At 38.5% G+C, this 20474-nt stretch overlaps 1 protein-coding gene across 2 annotated transcripts in view; it reads left to right on the top strand.

Annotated features, from left to right (window-relative positions):
- The first annotated feature begins 209 nt into the window (after positions 1 to 209).
- The window catches only part of ANKRD10 (ankyrin repeat domain 10), a 34460-nt gene continuing 14195 nt past the window's right edge, over positions 210 to 20474 (top strand). For both annotated transcript variants that reach the window (XM_012637950.1, XM_012637951.1), the window contains exons 1-4: positions 210 to 580; positions 4391 to 4543; positions 7626 to 7717; positions 19318 to 19553. In XM_012637950.1, coding sequence (XP_012493404.1) covers positions 371 to 580; positions 4391 to 4543; positions 7626 to 7717; positions 19318 to 19553 — 691 coding nt within the window. In that variant the 5' untranslated portion in view covers positions 210 to 370. The remainder of the gene's footprint in view (positions 581 to 4390; positions 4544 to 7625; positions 7718 to 19317; positions 19554 to 20474) is intronic.

The following is a 20474-nucleotide window of genomic DNA, read 5'->3' as shown; positions in this document are numbered from 1 at the left end:
CCCGCCCCCGGCCCTGGCCTCCCCAGGCGTTGGCCCTAGCCAGGCCCCGCCCCCTGTCCTGGCCGCTCAGGGCGGCGGCCCAGTCAGATCCCGCCCCTGGCGTATGCCCCGCCGCCCCGCCGCCCCGCCCCCGCCCTGGCCGCCCCAGGCATCGGCCCTAGCCAGGCCCCGGCCCCCAGCTCTGGCCGCTCCGGGCCCCGCCCTCGGCGCAGGCCCCGCCCCGCCCCTCAATACGCGCTCCGCTCAGCAGCCTGTGGAACGCGGCGGCGCTGCAGCTCTCGGTCCTTTGTGTCCCGGCGGCTGCGGCCTCTCAGCTCTTCACCCGGGCGATCTCTCGGCCCGGTAGCCTCGCGCTCTCCGGTGACGGACTATGTCGGCGGCAGGAGCGGGCGCGGGCGTGGAGGCGGGCTTCTCCAGCGAGGAGCTGCTTTCGCTCCGCTTCCCGCTGCACCGCGCCTGCCGCGACGGGGACCTGGTCACCCTCTGCTCGCTGCTGCAGCAGACGCCGCGCGCCCATCTGGCCGCCGAGGACTCCTTCTATGGCTGGACGCCGGTGCACTGGGCCGCGCACTTCGGCAAGGTGGGCGCGGGCGCTTTAAGGCGCCATTTTCCGCGGCTTTCCAGTTGGGGGTCGGGAAGGAGGGGGCTGGGGGGCGCGGAGCGTGCCGGGAGCGCGGGGCGGAAGCGGGGTCGGCGCTACCGGCGCCGGAGAGGCCTAGGACGCATGTACGGCGGCGCGCGGTCTGGGGCCTGGCATAGGGTGGGCGCGTGGCGTGCCGGGAACGCGGGGCGGAAGCTGGGTGGGCGGCCGGCGGGGCGCAGGGCGCATGTGCGGCGACTGCCGTGCTGTGCACGTTTCCGGTGGGGTGGGCCCCCGGAGACTCGGCCCTACAGTCCGGCCGACTGGCTGGCGCCTGGCGCGGGGACTCGGGCAGGGCTGTGGGGCGCGGCGCGGGCCTGGGCAGGAGTCCCGGGGGAGGCGCTGAGCCCTCGAGATAGCCAGGTGTCCCGGAGGCTTCCCGCTACCCGTGGCCCCGAGGCGGCTCGAGAGGCGAGCCGGGCCGCGGCGACTGTCCTTTCCGTTTCTGCCCTGCAGCAGCTTCGCTTTTAGCTGCAGGTGGTATTTGAGGTGATTTCAGTTGTGGACTAACTGACCTGATTAGATTGGGAAGTCCCCAGGTGGTCGTGTAAGTGGAATGCTGACGCTTCTCCATGTTTTTGGGGCGTAGAAAGTCACATATTTGTTTTTAAAATTCTTAGTTTGCGCAGGTGTAGTAAAATTAGTAGTGGTATTTGTCTTGCTCTAAATTACTGTGAAAGTGGCTAGGTTAAGTAGCATTGGCCGGGTACTCTGGCTCTTGCCTGTAATCCCACTTTGGGAGGCCGAGGTGGGAGGATAGCTTGAGGCCAGCCTGAGTAACACAGCGAGACCCCGTCTCTAGAAAAAAGAAAAGTTAGCCGGGCGCGGCGGCTTATCCCTATAGGCCGACCTATTCGGAAGGCTGAGGCTGGAGGGTCGTTTGAGCCCAGAAGTTGGAGGCTGCGGTGAGCTATGACAACGTCACTGCACTCCAGTCTGGGAGACAGTGAGACCCTGTCACCAAAAAAAAAAAAAAAAAAAATTAAGCAGCATCATCTTCCTCTGGCGCCTTTATATTTCCCTTCAGCTTTTTTAATTGAAAGTTTTGGGGGAAATAGTGCTATTTTAAGTTTCAAAAAGGTTAGGTAACTAGTTTCCTCATCTGTGAAGTCGATTGGGGTATTTGCTCAGAGAAGTAGTTGTCTTAAACTGAGTTTACCGTGCATTTCAAAAATGATCCACTTTAATGATTAACCTTTTTTAATTTTCCCAAATTCAGGAACATTTATAAATGTTTTCCCTCATAAATGAAATTAGGTTGAAATAAATGGTTTTGCTGATACATATGGGAGATTCTTGTACCAGCTGAAGCAGCTTCAGGTGCCTTTCTGTCCCTAGTGCTACATCACCGGACACTGGTATCTTTTGGGAAACAGTTCCTGATTCTCCTTGTAAAATGGAAAAGTCATAGACTTAAGAAATGAAAGGGAGTTTTGACGGTGGGGGTGGGGCAAACAAGTTAATCAACCCTCAAGGGCTGTTGGATTCCCCCAGCTCTGTCCAAAGTTGTGCTATTCCAGTACCAGCTGCAGAAAACGAGTGCCCATGGGAAATCAGTTTCGTAACAAACAAAAGTTAAAGCACTCTATTTCCTTCCCGGCAGCCTCTAGCCTTGAATAGATTTCCCAAGGCAGTCAGTAATCTGAGGATTCTCTTCCTCCAGAGTGCCTCTTGCTCTGGTTTATTTTTACATTAAGCTTTAGAAACTGAAAGCATTGGTCCTCAACATCTTTTCTGTCCCTGTGTTTTGGGGAGAAAACAGTCTTCTCACAGTCAAGGACTGCTTTTATTTTTTGAGCAGACTCCCTCCATGGTTGGTTTCCTCCTCTCTACCCTTGAGAAGAGGTTGAGGATGACACAGTATCTCATGATAATCAGTGTGCAATCTGTAGACTGCTTAAAGCCTCATTACAAATGGTCACTTAAAATACTTACCAACTCAAGGATGCTTTCAATTATCTCTGAGGATAAAAATTGCCATAACTACTTTAAAATGGTAAATTTTGTGTTATATGTATTTTGCCAGAATGTTTTCTAAAGAAACTCACTAAAATCACTTTTAGAAAGTCTCTCTCTCTGAGGAACTTGAGTAGTAGATTTACTTTCGAGACCAAATGTTTTTACTGGAGGCAATTCCTTTATTGTTTTCGGCTGTCTTTAATCATTAGGCCTGTATGGTCTCAGCTACAGAGGGGGCCTTAGAAATTCCTGTCTCTCCTGTCCATGCCCATCTGTGAGAAAAAGCTGGCAGAGCAGAAATTAGGCCAGGACTCAGGGCTACCGCTTCCCAGGACAGGCTTTCGCCCCACCTTGCCAGCGGTTGCCCTCTTTGTATATAGGTTCAGGCTTGTGTTCTTAGAAATGCGCCAGTGGTGCACAAGTTACCTAATCGTTTGCGAGGCTTATTTGTTCCAAGAGGACTAAACATTATTCAAAACCTATAATTACACTTTGCTTTATAAAATATACTCTTGAACAGTATCTTTTCAGAATTCCAAACCCAGTTTCCTAAATTAAACCAATGTGTAACAGATTTAAGTCTGTTGAGCTCTTAACTGATGTTAAAGATTAACCACTTCAGCAAGCAAAGTGATTTTCATCTTTGTTTCATTTTTATTGATTTTAAAATCTGTTTATTTTTCACTCAGTAAATTAATAAAGGCAGTAAATCAAAATACACACAAGTTGTCTCATCAGCCTTCACTCCTAGGTTCAAGTTTGTTGAAGATAGACCATGTTTGAAATCTGTGTACTCCCAACTGTGAGTTCATCTCACAAAAGTGTTTATCGAAGTGACCTATCTTTTGCAAGGAAAGGCTTAAATTACTAAAGAGGTGGATAAGGATGGGAGTATCAGATATTTTTTCTCATGTGAGGTCTCTCCTCTTCTTGAAAGAGAATTGCTTACAGTTCATGCTTTTTCACTAGCTCCTTTGTGATCCAGGAGGAGAGGAAACAGGCAGGCCAGCATCAGAGTACACCTGGAGCTGAGCAATTGCTTGACAAAGTAAATGGTAGGCGCTGGCACTGTTGAACGTGATGAATTCTGTTAGCCAGAGGCTAGCATAGTATTGATACCTGGCTACAAAATCTTGTCTTGCCAGTCTTCTTGTTAGTCGCCTGTAAGGTGCAGAGCTCAGCTGTGCTGTAGGTCTTGTTTTGCATAGCTTTTTTTTTAAATCAGTTTGAAAAGACTAAGAAAATAATATAGAGAAGGGGTCTCAATTGAGTATTGGATAATGAATGAATATTCAGTGCTGGCTTGTATAAAAGTGTGCAGTTGTGCACAGTAAACAGTCTTTGACTATAGTTTACTGTGGCTACAGAAAGTTTTGTAACCTATGAATTACTTTAACGTTTTCTTTGTGTTGAATAGTATGTGCAGAAAACCCAGTTTTCGTAGAAGGCTTTGAATAATGCTCTCTAATCTTTTCTGATTGGGGGTTTATTCAATGTAGGGAAACCAAAATATTTAAATCTGTATAGTGTTAGTCTTTTTGCATTTCTTTTTATTCCTGTGTTCCAACTTTTTAATAAGGACGAGGAGAAATGTTCTTTTAAATGCCTTTTAAAATTTGTGTGGTATTGGGAAGGAAGGAATGAATTTGTTCTCACAAAAAAAAAATTAAAAAAACAAAAAAACTAATAACAAAAATACCATTTATCACCATTATAGAATTTAGGCTATTTGTGTAATATTTAATAGTAAGCTAACATGTCTATGTTTTCGTCCCCCTCCTATTTTTGAAGTTGGAGTGTTTGATACAGTTGGTGAGAGCTGGAGCCACGCTCAACGTCTCCACCACGCGGTACTCCCAGACACCAGCCCATATTGCTGCTTTTGGAGGACATCCTCAGTGCCTAGTCTGGCTGATTCAAGCTGGAGCCAACATTAACAAACAGGTGATTGACTGTTTGCTTTTCTTTTTTTCTTTTTCTAGTTATAATTATGCACATGGTACTGTTTTAAATTGAGACCTTAATTAGAGTTTGATATCTTTACCTGAGGGCAAACTGGAATTTGTTTCTTCAATTATTTGTGGGTAATAGGCCCTTTCTATAGCAATGCTGTCTGTTTATAAGAGTGCTTTATAGGTGACTATTATGTGACTCAAGTTAATCAACTGTGTCCAGAGTGATTTGCCCAGGGTTATGGCTGGTAATTAAAGGAGCCAGGCCTGGAGTCCAAGTTTCCTGGTTCCCTGCTCACGGCTGCCTTAGCCTCATTCCCACAGATAATTATTTAAAAAAACACATTCATAAAGCAGGGCTATTAAGTCAGCTCCGAAATAAGTTAACGTTGCTTCAGATACAAGTTAGGGATGAGGACTGGATGCAGATAAGTAGCTTGGGTTATTTACCACGTGGGAAGAGTAAGTGATGCACAGACTTGGGATTTAAGATTCAGTATACAAACATGAACATGATTGTGCCACTTTTTTCGTGGTGTGTTTTCAGTATCTTTTCACCTAAATGAAACACATATGCATGCAAGTGTTCAGATTATTAGGGACTTGGTTGCACAAGACAGGCATCTGGGTATAGAAGCATCCATAGAGAGTCTGCTTTGGAGCCGTCCCCAGACCTCTCTTGTGACGGGTACCCGCGACCCTTGAGGTCATGATAGCCCTTTTATTAGCTGCCCCAACACCCTGTTGACTCACCTTGAGGTAATCATTTTTTCTCATTTCTCTATATCAGCTGTTACAAAGCCAGATCCAGGTCTTTCTCATTCTTCGTTGCTTGTGTACATTTAATTTTTTTGAACCTGGCATAGCAAATTCATCTTCTAGTCTGTTAATCTTTTGGTATGTTAGCTGCTAACAGTTCTAAGTTCATTTTCCTCAAGGCGAATACTACAGACTGGCCATCTCTTAGGTGAGCCTAGGTGGTTACTGAAACGCAGATGTGCTTTCTGCAGCCTCAGTGTCTGGGTTTCCCCAAGAGGAAGTGAAGTCAACTTTCATGTGATTTGTTTTTAGAGTCTGTATTGACTAGCCTAGGTAAGTATTTGCAAGCCTTCTCTTTAATACCTCTTCTAGATTTTAGCTGGCATTTGATGTTGCCTTTAGTTTGTAGTATCTAGATTAGACAGGCTAGGCACCTTTATTAAAAATCAAGGTGCCTGGTCTGTCTTCAGATTCCTAGCACCACTCTCAGTCCCTTTATCAACCAGAGTTTGCCATAGTTTAGAGGTGACTGGTCTGAGCTGGAGACTTGGGTACCCTTCACATGGCTCTTACTCTTGGAAGTTTTGGTGGCAAGTTTCTTTAAACAGGCTATGTTCTGCCCCTTTTTTTTTCTTTTTTTAAACAACAGAAATGTATTTTCTCACCATTCTGGAGGCTAAAAGTTCAAGATGAAGGTGTCAGCAGGTTTGATTCTTCTGAGGCATCTCTCTGAAGCTTGTAGTTGGCTGCTGCCTCATCGTGTCCTCACGTGATCTTTGCTGTGTGTGTGTGCATTCCTGGTGTCTCGTGTATTCTGCCTTTAAAGATTGTTCTTGTATAACACTAAACAGGAGCTGGGTAGTTTTGATTTTTCTTTGTCATCTGTTACTATCCCAAGGTAACAAACCCTTTCTTTATTTCATCTTATTCTGAGGATAGCTTTAAAAAAACTTTTTTTGGCGGGCCAGGGGGCAAAAACCTCATCTAAATCTCAATTTTAATTTTCCTGGCAATATCAGTGTAATTTTTATTGGTCCTTATTTTGTACTGCTTCTTTGTCCTTTCCTTTTTGGGAGAGTAGGGCTAGGTTTTTGCTTTTTTAAAAATCTGAGTTCACTAAATAGTTTTCTTGCGTAGCCACATGGTTTTCTGTGTTTCTCTTTCTTCAAAAATGAGATTTTTCTGTTTAGAGCTGTGTAGACCCCTGTTTAAATAAATAGACATACTTTTCCCTCTGCTAAGCAGTGGAGCCTTTCCTACTCTGTTTTTCTGTAAATTAATCTATCACTGTTTGTTTTAGCTTCAGGTGGCCCCCACCCCAGCTTTAAAACTCCAGTGAGTTAATGCACTGGTGAAGGAACCCAGATATTTACTGAATGTTGAGCGAACTGTTTTCTGGTGTCACACACCAGCCACACTTGCCCCACTCCTGCTTTTGATCTTTATCCCTTGATTATGTGGTGGTTGCCTGCTGCCAAGCCCAGCTGGTGGTGGCTTTGAAGTGTGATTGCTACTGAGCCCTCAGGACTTCCAGCCACAAATTCTTAATTTTTCTAACAGAAATGATTTTCTTCTGTTGATGGCTTATACCTTTGATTGCATTTGCTCTGTTTGTCTCTACTTACCTGACAGTGTAAGTTTTGTTTAGATGACTTTAGTCTCTGCGGTAGTTTCCCTGGGTCTACTCACTTCCTTCTGCCTGTGTTATGTCTTTCCTGCCACCTCCATCATGGAGTTCTAAAGCATAAATCTGATTCTTATGCAGAGCTTGCTGTGTTTGACCCTTGTGTTGTTCTCCCTTCTCTTTGCCAAACCATCTTGTCTAAAATGTATTCCCAATTCCAGTTCAAAATAGAAAATTCACCCAAGACATTGGTGCCGTTGACTCAAGTTAGGGTTGTGGTAGGCACAGAGGAACGTGGATGGATCAGGCCATACGGTAGCTGTTATGTGCTATCTCTTGGCCTCGATTACTATTTTAATGTAAGGTGTCTTTTTTTTATTTGTTATAATTATTTTGGGTTAATGTACAACACATTTGTGCTAAGATCTACCAGAAAATGGTTTGTGAATCACCATTGAGAGCATTCACACCCTCGAGATGCTTGGTCGTTGACGTTAGCTAAATACTCCCTGGCTGGCTTTATCCTCTCTCCACGTGGAGATTTCTGTGTTCTGCTTCAAATCCTGCTCACCACAGTGTTATATTTCAAAGATGAATGAGGTCATCTTTGGCCTGTGCTAATTATTTTAATTTAAAATGGCAGAAGTTTTGTTAGGGCTGAGTGTTTATGTGTTGCTTTTTGTTGTTTCAGGATTGTGAGGGTGAAACTCCCATTCACAAGGCTGCTCGCTCTGGGAGCCTGGAATGCGTCAGTGCCCTTGTGGCGAATGGGGCTTATATCGAGTAAGTGTCTTCGTTTATTCTTCCCGAGTAAAGATGTAGTCAAGGATGTAGTGTTTAAAGGCAGTACTTAGAGTAAGCAAAAGTCCTAAAACTTTGTTTTTAAAATTAGTAATGTAAAATTGCCTTTTAGAGTAGCTGGTGTTAGTAGGACAGTGGTGTGGCATAAGTTGACCACTAGCAGAAGGGGGCTTAATTTCACAGCAGCCTCCGAATTCTTGTCATGAGAGAGAATACTTGGATGGAAAAAACAGTTTACTAATTAGATTTGGAACTTGGCATCATTGACTCTGCCACTAACTAGTTGTGTCACCATGGGCGAGTCTTCAGACTTTTCTTTGCCAAGTTGTGATTTCAAAACAAGAAGCTTGGCTTGGATTAGAATATCTTTTCAGGCCTCTTTGGCTTAAAAAATTCTTGAAGACAGCTTTGCTATGTTTTGATTTCCTCATCTTAGCAGATGTGAGAACATGTTTAAAGCCTATTATGACTTAATGATTTATAGCTCCTAGGAAGATAGGACTGTGTACATTAAAGACTTCAAACTTGCTGTGAGTTTCTGATACTGATGCATTCATTATTCTAGAATGTCTTTGTTTTAGCCCAGTTTACATCAACTAGATTATAATTTGATAGAACAATCTTAATGTTTAAGTCTTTTAATTTAGAAATATGAGCTTGTATGCAGACATTAGCTAGCCATGGCATTATACGTTTAATTTAGGTGTTAAATTCATGTGTTTTAACTTTCTCTTAAAAATTTATTTTATAAAAATTTTTCTTCTGCAGTTCACAGCATTAACAAAATGGATGCGGTTTTCACCCTTAAATGTTGAGTGTAAGCTATAGAGCTGTAATAACCAAAATAACTGATAATATCAGCTTGTTTTACCTTAAGTGTTATGAATGATTCATAATGATTATAAACCACATTATTCTAATTGGAAATGTGAAAATTTAGACATTGGGAGAAGTAAAACCCACAAAACTAACTTAGTTTAACCCTTTGGTTTCCATTTCATTGCTTTGACTCTGTATTATAATAAATGTTGAAAATAGATCCTGGACAGCAAAACCATAGAGGTTAATGCAAGGCATGTCTAAGTACCAGAGGCTGTCATGAGTATCTTAGCTTCTGTTTCATTAAGTTCATTGGCAAGATTTATCATTAGATTGGGCTTGGATCCTTTACTTATATAGTGACCTAGTGTTATAAATATGGCCTTTATCTACTGCTACATTGCAGGGACCCTGGTGACTTCATATGTAGCTATGACATAAGGTAATGTAAAAAGAACTGATAATATGAATACATCTTATGAGAATATTAAGAGAATTCTCAATGGGTTGCTCTACAGCAAAGTTACATAGGCATTTTTCTTAGCTGTATTTAGATTAAAAACAAATCTTTAATAACAGAAGCTTTGATTATAAAATACAGAGTCATATATAACATAATTGATTAAATTGCTTAATTGTTATTTATTGAAATAATTAGAAGTTGATTTTTTAACGACTTATTTTCTAAATAATACTCTAATTGGTCCTGAGCATTTCATTACAAAGATGTTAGTTTCATTCATTTTAATGGATAGCTTAATCCTTTGAGCCAATAAATATCTATCACAATGTCCTTTTTTACTAGGTATCTTTTTAAAAATGAGAATTTTTATTTACAATTCTGTCCTTGGTTACAGGGCCCTCAAGTGTCTCTTTCCTACCAGGTGTGGCTGAGATGGCCTCAGGTGCCAGTCTGTTTTTCCTTCTCAGTATAAGAGCCACCCCTCAAGACCCTGCATTATGGTGACTTCCCTGGACTGAGCTTTCAGATTTTTTTAGAAGAGATATTTAACCTGAGCTACCTAGCCAAAAGCAATTCTTAAAATTATAAGTCTTTGGCCTGGGGATAAAGCACAAGTAATTGTAATTTATCGCTATTGCATATGTGGTTATTTAGTTTTAACATACAGATAAAATGTCAGTTTTGCCAGTAATTTAAGTTGTAAATTGCTTCTTGATATCTGTTCTGCACATTTTTATAATTTACCCCTTTTAGTCTACCAACATATAACAGTTTGAATCCCTCGAGTAATGGTATTCAGGTCTTTTTTATTTGTACCCTTATAATGCTACTCATATGGTAAAGTGTAGTCCTAGCAAATAATACATCCCCCTCTTTTTTTTTTTTTAAGATCAGCTTATTTAAAGCTGCGCATTTTTTCCTGTTCAGAATGGGCTGAATTATTCTTCATATCACACGCTATAATATTTAAGAGAAAATATAAATTTTTCCTTTCCTGTGAATAGATTAAAAGCTGCCTTATGTCAATATTTTTAAATTAATAATTTTGCTCTTAATTCCAGCTTTGCTTTTTATATCTCTGTGACATAAAGTGGCCAAAGTCTTAAATTGTGCTTTTTTGGACATCAGGTAGATGAGGAGGGCAAGTACACTTAAGTGTCTGTGGCTAGAACGGTTTGTTACATAACTTACTTGTTAATGTAGGTTCCATCTGTAAGATAACGCATTTCAGCTGCTGTGCATCGTATTAAATTTTCTAGCACCACACGTGAGTATGTTAATGGACTTTCTTTTTCTTTTCTTATTTTAAATCTTGAGTTTTGGTGCCAAGTTTTCTTTTCTATGTGAAGTTGTATTTCTGGCTTATAGTATGGTCATAATTTGCTATTATTTACTTCTAAAAATTAAAATACACAGGATTAAATCTCAGTTCTGTGACCAAACTAAATGTTTGTGTACTTTAAAGGACCTAAACTTCTGTGTCTAAGCCTGGAGTTTTCAGTAAGTGTGTTAAGTTTTCTCCACCTTTCATCTTGCTTGGGCGATATAGTTAAGTTTTTCCATCACCACCAGTATTTGAACACTGCTTGCTTCCCCCTCGGGGTTTTGATGGGAAGAAGGGCATACACTAACATGAAAAAGTTGTCACCTCATTTTTCCTTTGGATCATGGAATAAGTAACAGTGTAAGGTTAAGTCTAATGTGATTTTGGAAAAAGACTGTTGAAAACTTGCTCACTATCTGCTGATACTTAGAGCTTTTTACTACTAACATTGTAAATAGCAGATTTTGAGCCTTGGATTAGCTTTACTTTTAGTAACTTGGTGCCAGTTAATTTTACCTACTTCTTTATCTTTATTTTCTTGAGAGATAAAGTGGAGAATGTTTCCATGTCAACCAGATTTTAAAATAGCTTTATGCCACTGAATAGAAATAAAGGGACTTAGCTGGATTTAGAATGAAACCAGAATTACTTGCATGTCATGCAAATTTGCTAGTCCATCTTAATACCACATACACAGATGAACACATATACAGATGCTAGTATTTAATGGCAAAGTCTCATACCCTTCTGTGGGAGAGGATTTCTTTAGCAGCCATTTATTCTGTGGTAAATAGATATTCAGGTGGGCTACATAGTAATATATTTTAACTTAATTATTTTGATCCCAAGAGAAATTTAACTATCATTAGTGAGCTGGAGAAGCACCTATAGCCTTATATAAGCAAGTTCAGTGACTCACTCTAGAAAAGTCTTTCTTGCCTAGTTTAGAAAACAGACACAGTTGGCTATAATAACAAAAGCTTAGAATGTGATGTTAATGGACTTACTGTTATAAAGAATGCTGCTGAACTTTTAGAAATTCTTAAGCCAAACTAAACCAATTTAGTTTGGTTTATTAATATAATGGTGGCATTTGTGACCCACCTTTATTTGCTTACTATAGATTTCTTTCTAGAAGCCAGATTTTCATTATGGCAAATACAGATGATGAGCATATTTAATATTAGGGTCAGAAATCCATTTGCAACTTTTGGCTCTTGGCAAAATGTAACCCAGATTCACTTTATTAGCCACTCATTTTTGAAATTTATGTTTTCATTTGTTCACTTACTTGCCCTTCAGTATAGTAGTCTAGTTACGAAATTCATCAGAATTAAGACTCTGAATTAGTATTTTCTGATTTTAGAGTCTCCGAATTCTAGTCATCCTTACGTCCTGGTATTTGCGTCTTTTACCTAATTATCACTGTAGCAAACTTCTCTGGTCTTGCTGTTTCCTGGTTCTTCTTCTTATTGAAGTGCTTCAGAATGGAGGAATCATTTCCTGAGATAGCTATTGAAGTTTGCCTGCCAGACAGGAGCGGATGGTGGGCTGACAGTATTCCAGAGTTGTTGACAAATTTAAGTTTAAAATTTTAATTATATTTCATAACAGCTTGTGTAATGTGTAGGCTTTACTATTAGTGTAACCACTGTTCTTATAGTGCATTCAAGTAAAACCAATGATTTCTAAATCTAAATCCTTGCTAAATTATAGTGAGAGCATGTTAAATATTACATCCAACTCCTTGAGTGATGCTCTTGCATTTTAATGTATGCAAACATAATCATGGTTCAGTTACAGTGTAAAACTATCCTCAGTAGTATTGAACTTGAAATGAAAACTTGGCACCAAATTTATTCAGGTAGAAACTTTTAAAAGAAAAGTTTCTTCCTATTGTTAACTGAAGAATATATTTAAGAAAGTCTTCATAATTATATAAGAGTTTGGATACCAAAGGGTTAAAATTTCTTTTACTGAAGAAATTTTAGATGTTTGCTAATGTTTTGTCTGTACAAATGGACATTTAGTAATGTTTCTTTTTTTAATGATTCCATGTATTTGCTTATTTCCATCTAGGAATAGTTACTAATGTATTTGAGATACAGCATACCAAATTTTAAAGTAACCAGAATCGTGAGTTGATGGTTTTTAGTCCATACTGTTAAACTTTTGTTGAAATATTGACATATTTAAATTGGCTTCATGCTAAAAAAATTACTGAAGGTAATTTAAAAGGCAGTGTTTTAGAGCAGTCGCTCATGGTCGAGGTGGTCACACGACAGCGGCTTAAGCTCAGTAAATGTGCTTCTGCACCTCATGTTTGTGTTTGTATCTTTAATCCAAATGTTGCCTGCAAATATGTGATCCCTTATTATTTAAGTTTCCTGTTTTATGAACCATTGCCCGTTTTAAATCACACAGAAGATTCTGAATCTGTAAAAACTACACATGTCAATGTTTTACAGCTACGTAATTCGAATTGACTTGATTTTTTCAAGTAATCCTAGAAAGGGGGAGCATTCCATATAGAAACTGCTGAAACTGCCACAGGTGCTTCTCCGAAAACCTTACAGTTGTGGCATTGAATGTTCAGTATCGCTTCCTTTCTGCACACAAGGCATACTGTTGAGGTATTTGTTGCGGTGATTGGTTTTAATGCTAATCTAGGAATTCAGATATAGATTCTTTAGATTTGCATGCTTTGCTTACCCTAATTTATGATATCTACCTTTTTATTTGTAAACTAACAATAGCTAAGTTGAGATCAGAATTTTAACAGAAATATTATTTATATAAAAATTGTGGTTATTCTTTATTGTCACATGGCATTAACAATAAGAAAACATCCTGAAGATGATGTGACAACTCGGATTCTAAAATTGAATTTCAGGTATTTCCTGATCTGTGGTTTTTCAAAATTAAAAAAAAAACAACAAAAACTGTCCTTATCAGAATGGCTTCTTTAATCTAGGATTGTGGCACTATAAGTGGAAACTAGATGGGACACTGGCCAGCAGCAGTGGCTGGTGGCACAAAGGAGTTGGATTTTAAGTTTTTTTGTGGGGGTAGTTATTAGATATGATAAATTTTAATATGCTGTATAGAATATTCTTACAGAAAATAGAGTATATAAGCATTTGTCTTAACTTTTATAAGGTTAATGCTACTTTGATTTGGTTTTGCCAGTTATTTGGCAGAACATTTAGTTTATAGTAAAGTTATTCTATGTCATCTCATGTTTTAATATTCCCATTTTGAAAGAATAGTAGGAACTATTGGGAGAAACGAGTGGCCTGCTCAGTGAGTGCTTGTCAAAGTCTTGGTGAATGTTACAGAAGCTAGAATTTATAAATTTACACAGTCATTGTAGTTTCCATAATAAATTGCAGTGAATTTAGCTTATCACCCTAAAAATCTGGGCATGCCAAGTTTCTTTTAAAGAAAATTAATATTTAAAACTTAAGAACCAATTTGAACATAAAGTTGCCTGTTGTCTGATTTTTTTAAATCTTTGCTCATTTTCAAAGATTTTTCCAGTGAACATTGGGGAAGACTAGAGAGGGTGGGCTGGAGCTTTAGAATGACCTCACAGCACACTCCTCTTACTGTCTGAAATGGACAGAGACACATTTTAGGTCAGGCACAGTCTCTGCAGCCATGTGCATCGAACTGAAGGTGCTAAATTCAGAAGTCTGTGTTTTAAAGATTTAGTCTAAAAATAATGTGTACACTTTCATAACTACCACAATTTCATTCAAAATACAGTTTTTGAGAATCTTTTTAAACAATTTCTTCCAGATACTGTAAATTTCCCTTTGAAGTGCTGTGTGCAAGTATTGCAGCGCAGATAGATGAACATGGTCTTACTAATGCCTTGCTAAGGTTGACAGGAGCTGCCAGCAGGTAGCAAGCACCCCTGTCCACATAATACACTCAGTAAATATCTATGGATTTAAGGGTGAAGGATGGATTGTTTAAGAAGTACTGTAACAGAACAAAGTACTAGATTCAAATGTGAAATTAACATAGAACCTATAAATCAAGTGTTTCATTTAAGTGCCCAACACCTCTTGAATTTTGGGAAAGTAAAGCAGCGTAGCTTAGATTTAGTATGTACTTTAACTTGGAACACTAGATGGAGTTTAAATTTGATGTATTTTAGCCAGGATTACTGTTCAACTATTAAAACATCAAAATTGAAATACTCTTTAAATAATAGGAAAGCATATATGAAAATAAAATTTAAAGACCTCATCTTTTGTTAAATGAAAATGTTTTTTAGAATTATGTAATTTAATTATTCTAATCTTTTGCTTGGAAACCCTCAAGATTTTCAGCATCTATAATACATTTGAAATTAAACTGTAAAAAATCATTTGAAGAACTCAGACTTCTGAAGATCTGTCTTTGTCCAGATGAAGCAGCTTGCCTGATTGCATTGTAAGGCACCTTTAGAATGTGCAATGGAAAATACTCACTTGGAATAGGAAGGATTATTTTACCTCTCTGTGGTCTCTCAAGGTCTTTTGTTTTACGTCCTTCTAAAGTTTACCTTTAGATATTTTTCTTGGTATTTAACATTTTGTGACAGATTTGGCAACTTTTAAAAAGTTATCTTTTGAATTTAGTAGTACATGAGATTAATAGACGTTTTTCAGAAAATCCATTGTTAAGAGTAGAGGAATAGTAAAAGGTGAAAGATTTCTTCATTCTGAAGAGAATCAAAACCACAAGGAGATGTTATGTCACCCTAGTTAGAATGACTGTTATCAAAGACAAAAAATAACAAGTGCTGATAGGATGCAAAGCAGGAACTCATCTACACACTGTTAGTGGGAATGTAAACTAGCACAGCCACTGTGGAGAACAGTATGGAGGTTCCTGAAAAAACTAAAAATAGAACTACCATGTGATCCAGCTATCTCACTACTGGGCATATATCCCAAAAGAAAGAAAACCAGTATATCAAAAAGATACCTACACCCTGTCTTTATTGAGCACTAATCACACACAATAGCTAAGATTTGGAATAAACCTAAATGTCCACCAGCAGATGAATGGATAAAGAAAATATGGTATATATACACAATGGAATACTATTTAGCCATTAAAAAAGAAAATTCTATCATTCACAGCAACATGTATGAGCTTAGAAGACATTATGTTAGTGAAATAAGCCAGACACAGAAAGATAAATACTGCATGCTCTCATTCATATGTGGAAGCTAAAAAAATTGATTTTATAGAAATGGAGAGTATAATGGTGCTTACTAGAGGCTGGGAAAGGTGAGAGAGTATAGGGAGGTATTGGTTAAAGGATGCAAAATTACAGCTAGATAGGAGGAGTAAATTCTGGTGTTCTGTAGCACTCCAGGGTGACTTGTCAACAATAACATATTTTTAAATGACTATAAGAGGATTTTGAATATTCCCAACACAAACATGATAAATGTTTGAGGTGATGGATACTAAGTACCCTGATTTGATCACCATGCATTGTACTGAAACTTTCAGTGTACCCCATAAGTATGTACAATTGTCAATTAAAATATTAGTGAAAGTAGAATAGTTATCAGTATCATCTATTTGGTTAAATGTTACTCACCAGATCTGGCCTGCTGCCTGTTTCTGTATGGTCTATAAGCTAAGAATGGTTTTTTACATTTTAAAATGGCTGAACAAAAATCAAAATGTCTCCTAACACATAAGATTATATAAAATACAAATTTCAGTGTCCATAAATAGCCACACTCAACTGTCTGAGGCTGCTTTCAGGCTACAACAAAAGAATTGAGTAGTTGGGACTGAGGATATATGGCTTGTAAAGCCTAAAATATTTACTGTCTAGTCCTTTGTAGAAAAAGTGCCTACCCTTGCATTAGGTGATCACTAATGATTATTTCCAGCCAATTTCTATTATGTGCACTACATAGTTGAGCTACCATTGCAAGTTTAATGTGAGCAGAGAAGAATTAGGATATTTCAAACTGGTATAGAGAGTGGAGGTAATGAATGTAGGAAAGCAGGAGAGGAGTGGTGGCTGGTTTTATTGTGTACCAGAGTCAGGCATTAACAGAGCCTTCTGCTTGAGAAAATAAACGCCGTTCAGTTAAACTATATGTTGTATGCATCCAGTCCCTAGTAGCAGAGATACCAGAGTGGAAATAGCTCACTAGAAGCAGAGAAAGAACACACACTATATGTTCCTATTTCTGATAGTACTATACAGATAGTGCCATGTAAATGTTGACCAAAATTGTCATCTCTAATGCTTTCATAATTACTGTATTCCCAGATTTTGATATCTGTTCAATACATTTTCTAGAATATTTTGATCTCCCTATCCTGTCTAACTTTCAGTCCCCCAGAATTATGTGAGAAGCCAGTAGAAGTTGTTTGATTTGCGATTATTCTTTCCTGCTTGTTTGGTCCACACATAGGAGCACATAGCATGAGTTGGCTATAATTCCTCTTTTGAGCTCTTTTAGTTAAAGTAAATTTTAGGATTAGTATGTAAAACCACATTGAAGTTTGGTTGGCTCTAGTGCAGGTACAGTGCCACGCAGGTATGTAACTGCTTTTGGTAGGGGAGGAAGCAAGGTGGGAGACCTTGCCAGTATTAGCCAGAAGCAGGCAGATACTCCCAGACACTTAAAATCTCCAGTAATTTCCACATGTTGACATTATTTTGTTGCCTTTTTTTAAGGTTATAGTTCCTTGGAAGAACAGTAAACTTGCTGTTCTCACCCAAATTCAGTGTAGTGTTCAGCTTCTGAATGTGGAGTAAAGGAGTTGTGTTTTAGATGTTCTTTTAACAACTTCAGATATTGGCGTACCCCTTAAGCATCTTAATTTTCCTCAGTGAACTGGCATTTATGATTGTATTAATAAATGCCATTTAAGAAATCCATTTGCTGTTCTTTTTTCTCTGATCCACTAAAGAGTAATCTTTACTGTCAGCTTTATTAAGTTGGTACTTTTATTTGTCCTAACACTAAGTGATAGCTTCTCATTTCTGTATTCTTTGATTTTGGAGAGCAAGTCCATCCTTTTCTATAGAAATGATCATTTTACAAACTTTATGTTCTCAGTTTTCATCTTTTCGAATTTTGAAGAGTTTTTAAATTTTCATATGGCAACTTATTTTTCTGTTCACATTCTTGACAAGAGTAGACCTTTCTAGGCTGTCTTCACTTCTGAAGATATCTTCTGAAAATGAAATACCATTTTAAAAAATGATCCAGCTATACAGTTAAGCTTTACACCTAGTATTTGTGTATATTAAATTTCAATAACTAGTTGGTTTTGTACACATAAAATTTACATTATAATTTAATCTACCCACACTTTGGCGTTTCCTTTTCATTTATGTCTTTATCAAAATAAAAATATTATGAGACACTAGCATAATAATCATCAAAATTCACAGCTGTGAAGCCTTATGGCAAATAATGTCAGTTTTAGTCCCTAATAAACCTGCACCAGATAGCTGCCTTCTGTTTTTGAGAACATTTATTTTGTTGATTTCTGGGATTCTCAAGTCTTCCTCTTTTCTGTCTGATCAAATTGGGTTTGGATCTTCAGAATGTATTTATCTCATTTATCTCATGCTTTAAAAAGTAGAGACATGTTTAGTGAGTGTCCACAGAGAGATTTTATTTCTGAGATTGGAGCTTTATGGATGACTAGAAATATGAATAAAGGCTATTGTTAACTCTCTAAAAAAGAAACATTATTCGTCCCTGATTCTCAAGTTTTCATTCTCAAATGTTTTGGGTTTTTGTATGCATATGTATGTTTGTGTAACACCAAGAAACACCAGCATTGGGGTTCTGGATTGGTTATTTCAGTGACACAAAATAAGGCTTTTATTTTATCACATCTTCGCTGTGTATCTAGTATAGCTTGGTGAACAGGTACGGGAGCTATCTTTGCTGTTTAGTACTTCTCCAGTTTCAGTTTATCAACCTGCAGCTAACAGAATGTTTGCTTTTTTACAGGTTTAATTCACAGAGCAGTGTATATTCTTGTCTTCCAGGGGAACTTCAACGTGGAGTTGCTTTTGGTCCCTCAATTTTAATTCAGTGTTCTAAAGGTTTATAAGTTCAACTTACTCTTTTATATTTTATTCAGATCTTTCACTTATATTCTTCCATCACTTCCTACTTTAATCTGAGTCTTAACTACTGTAAAAGACACAGACCTTTACTTTTTAGTGATTAGCCAAGTATTACAAGATGTTGGTTGTTAGGACTCTTAGTCTAGGGGATGAGTTTTGAGGACACTATTAATAGGCTATTCAGAGGAAGCATCCACTCAAATGCTGTGGAGTGCCAAAATGTAACAATCCTGCAAGTTTTCCTAAGCAAGGCCAGAAAAATCAAAATAAGACACAAAAACACTCAGCTTTTCAGATCTCAGGTCTGATAAGTTACTTTAATGTGAGGATGTCCTTCTAAACTTCCACTTATAGTGTCACATGTTAGCATAAAATCTGGCTTGTTGGTAAGCCATTACTTTTATTTTTAGGAAGCCAGTTATGAATGCCATGGACAATTTCAGTACATGTTTGTTTGTTATGATTTTACTCAAGCTAAAGGAATGGGTTATTAAAATTAAGTGCAGATAATATAGAATTCAGTTTCAGGTAAAGTCTGAAGTTAGCATAAATTTAGATTTCTTCAGACTAACAAAAACATGATTTTGAGAAGTTAAATAGGAAGATGCCTTTTTTTAAAGTTTAGTATATTGATTTTTTTTTAATTAATATCTCCCAAATCTTGCTTAGAAATCAAATGTGTGTAAGAGAAGTTAGTTACAGAGCTAGGTTGATTACCTACTTCTTTAATGAAGATTTGCCGTAAATTTTGTTTACTCTTTCATGTCACCTTCAGATAGCTAGTCAGTTCAGCAGGAGCAGAGATCAGGCCGGCGTTCGGGCGGTGTGTAATTCAGTGTTTTTGTGTCGCACAGCCTGAGAAATGCCAGTGGCCTGACGGCAGCAGACATTGCACAAACCCAGGGTTTCCAGGAGTGTGCCCAGTTTCTCTTGAACCTCCAGAATTGTCATCTGAACCGTTTCTATAATAACGGCACCTTGAATGGGGGTCATCAGAGTATATTTCCTAATCATATTAGTATGGGAACAAATCGAAAGAGAAGCTTGGAAGACTCGGAATCCTTTGGAGTAAAGAAAGCTAGAACTGCAGGTGAGACCACTTTGTGGTGGGAAAAAACACTTGTTTTCTGTAATAGTTTTCTTTTTGTGGCTGACGTGCCTTCAAGATGAGACCTTCACTTAAGAAGTGGTAATGTGCCTAGTGGATTCTTGTGCAGTGACGGAGGTTTTTTCCTATGTTGCCACTGTGTGAAGACGGGCCACTTAACCAAAGGGGGGGCATATAAGGGGAATGTTGACAGCCCAAATGTAAATGTGAATATAACTTCTGAGCACCCATGTTTACCTGCCGTGAATTAGAAAGATTTTTTTCATTTGTTGTATCTGTTTGAAATATAACTATTAAAAAAATCTGCCATTATGCCTGATTTTTTTTGTTTGCTTCTTGTGAATGTTCGTGAGCTTATTAAAATTACCAGTGGTCTGGTAGTAAAACATATTTTCACATTTGGGAAGGTAAATGTTTTCTGTGCTATTACATTCGCACTGTGATATTGCCCTCAAGCTGGTCTTCATACCCCACATAGTAATGTGTGCTCACTTATCACAGTGAGATCTGGTATGTCAGTTTGATATTGAGGGTTTAAGTCTCCAAGGTAAGTTGTTTTAGTTTTAAATATTCTTTCACCTTTTTTGTTAAAGATAGTTTTAGTTTGCATATAAGCAGAGTAAGCTAGTCTTTAATTTGAAAAACCTCCCTTTCATATAGGAAAAAAATTATATCTGTATATCAGATATCTTAATCAGAAGAGAGATTGATAGCTTGGCAGAAATATTTAGTAAACATAGAATGGGGCCAGGCACAGTGGCTCAACGCCTGTAATCCTAGCACTCTGGGAGGCTTAGGCAGGAGGATCGCTCGAGGTCAGGAGTTCAAGACCAGCCTGAGCAAGAGCGAGACCCCGTCTCTACTAAAAATAGAAAGAAATTAGCTGGCCAACTAAAAATATAT

This window comes from Propithecus coquereli, unplaced genomic scaffold, assembly GCF_000956105.1.
Source record: "Propithecus coquereli isolate 6110/MARCELLA unplaced genomic scaffold, Pcoq_1.0 Scaffold125, whole genome shotgun sequence".
Taxonomy (NCBI): Eukaryota; Metazoa; Chordata; class Mammalia; order Primates; family Indriidae; genus Propithecus; species Propithecus coquereli.
The sequence above is the reverse complement of the archived record's forward strand: the minus strand, read 5'-3'. Positions and strand labels throughout refer to the sequence as shown.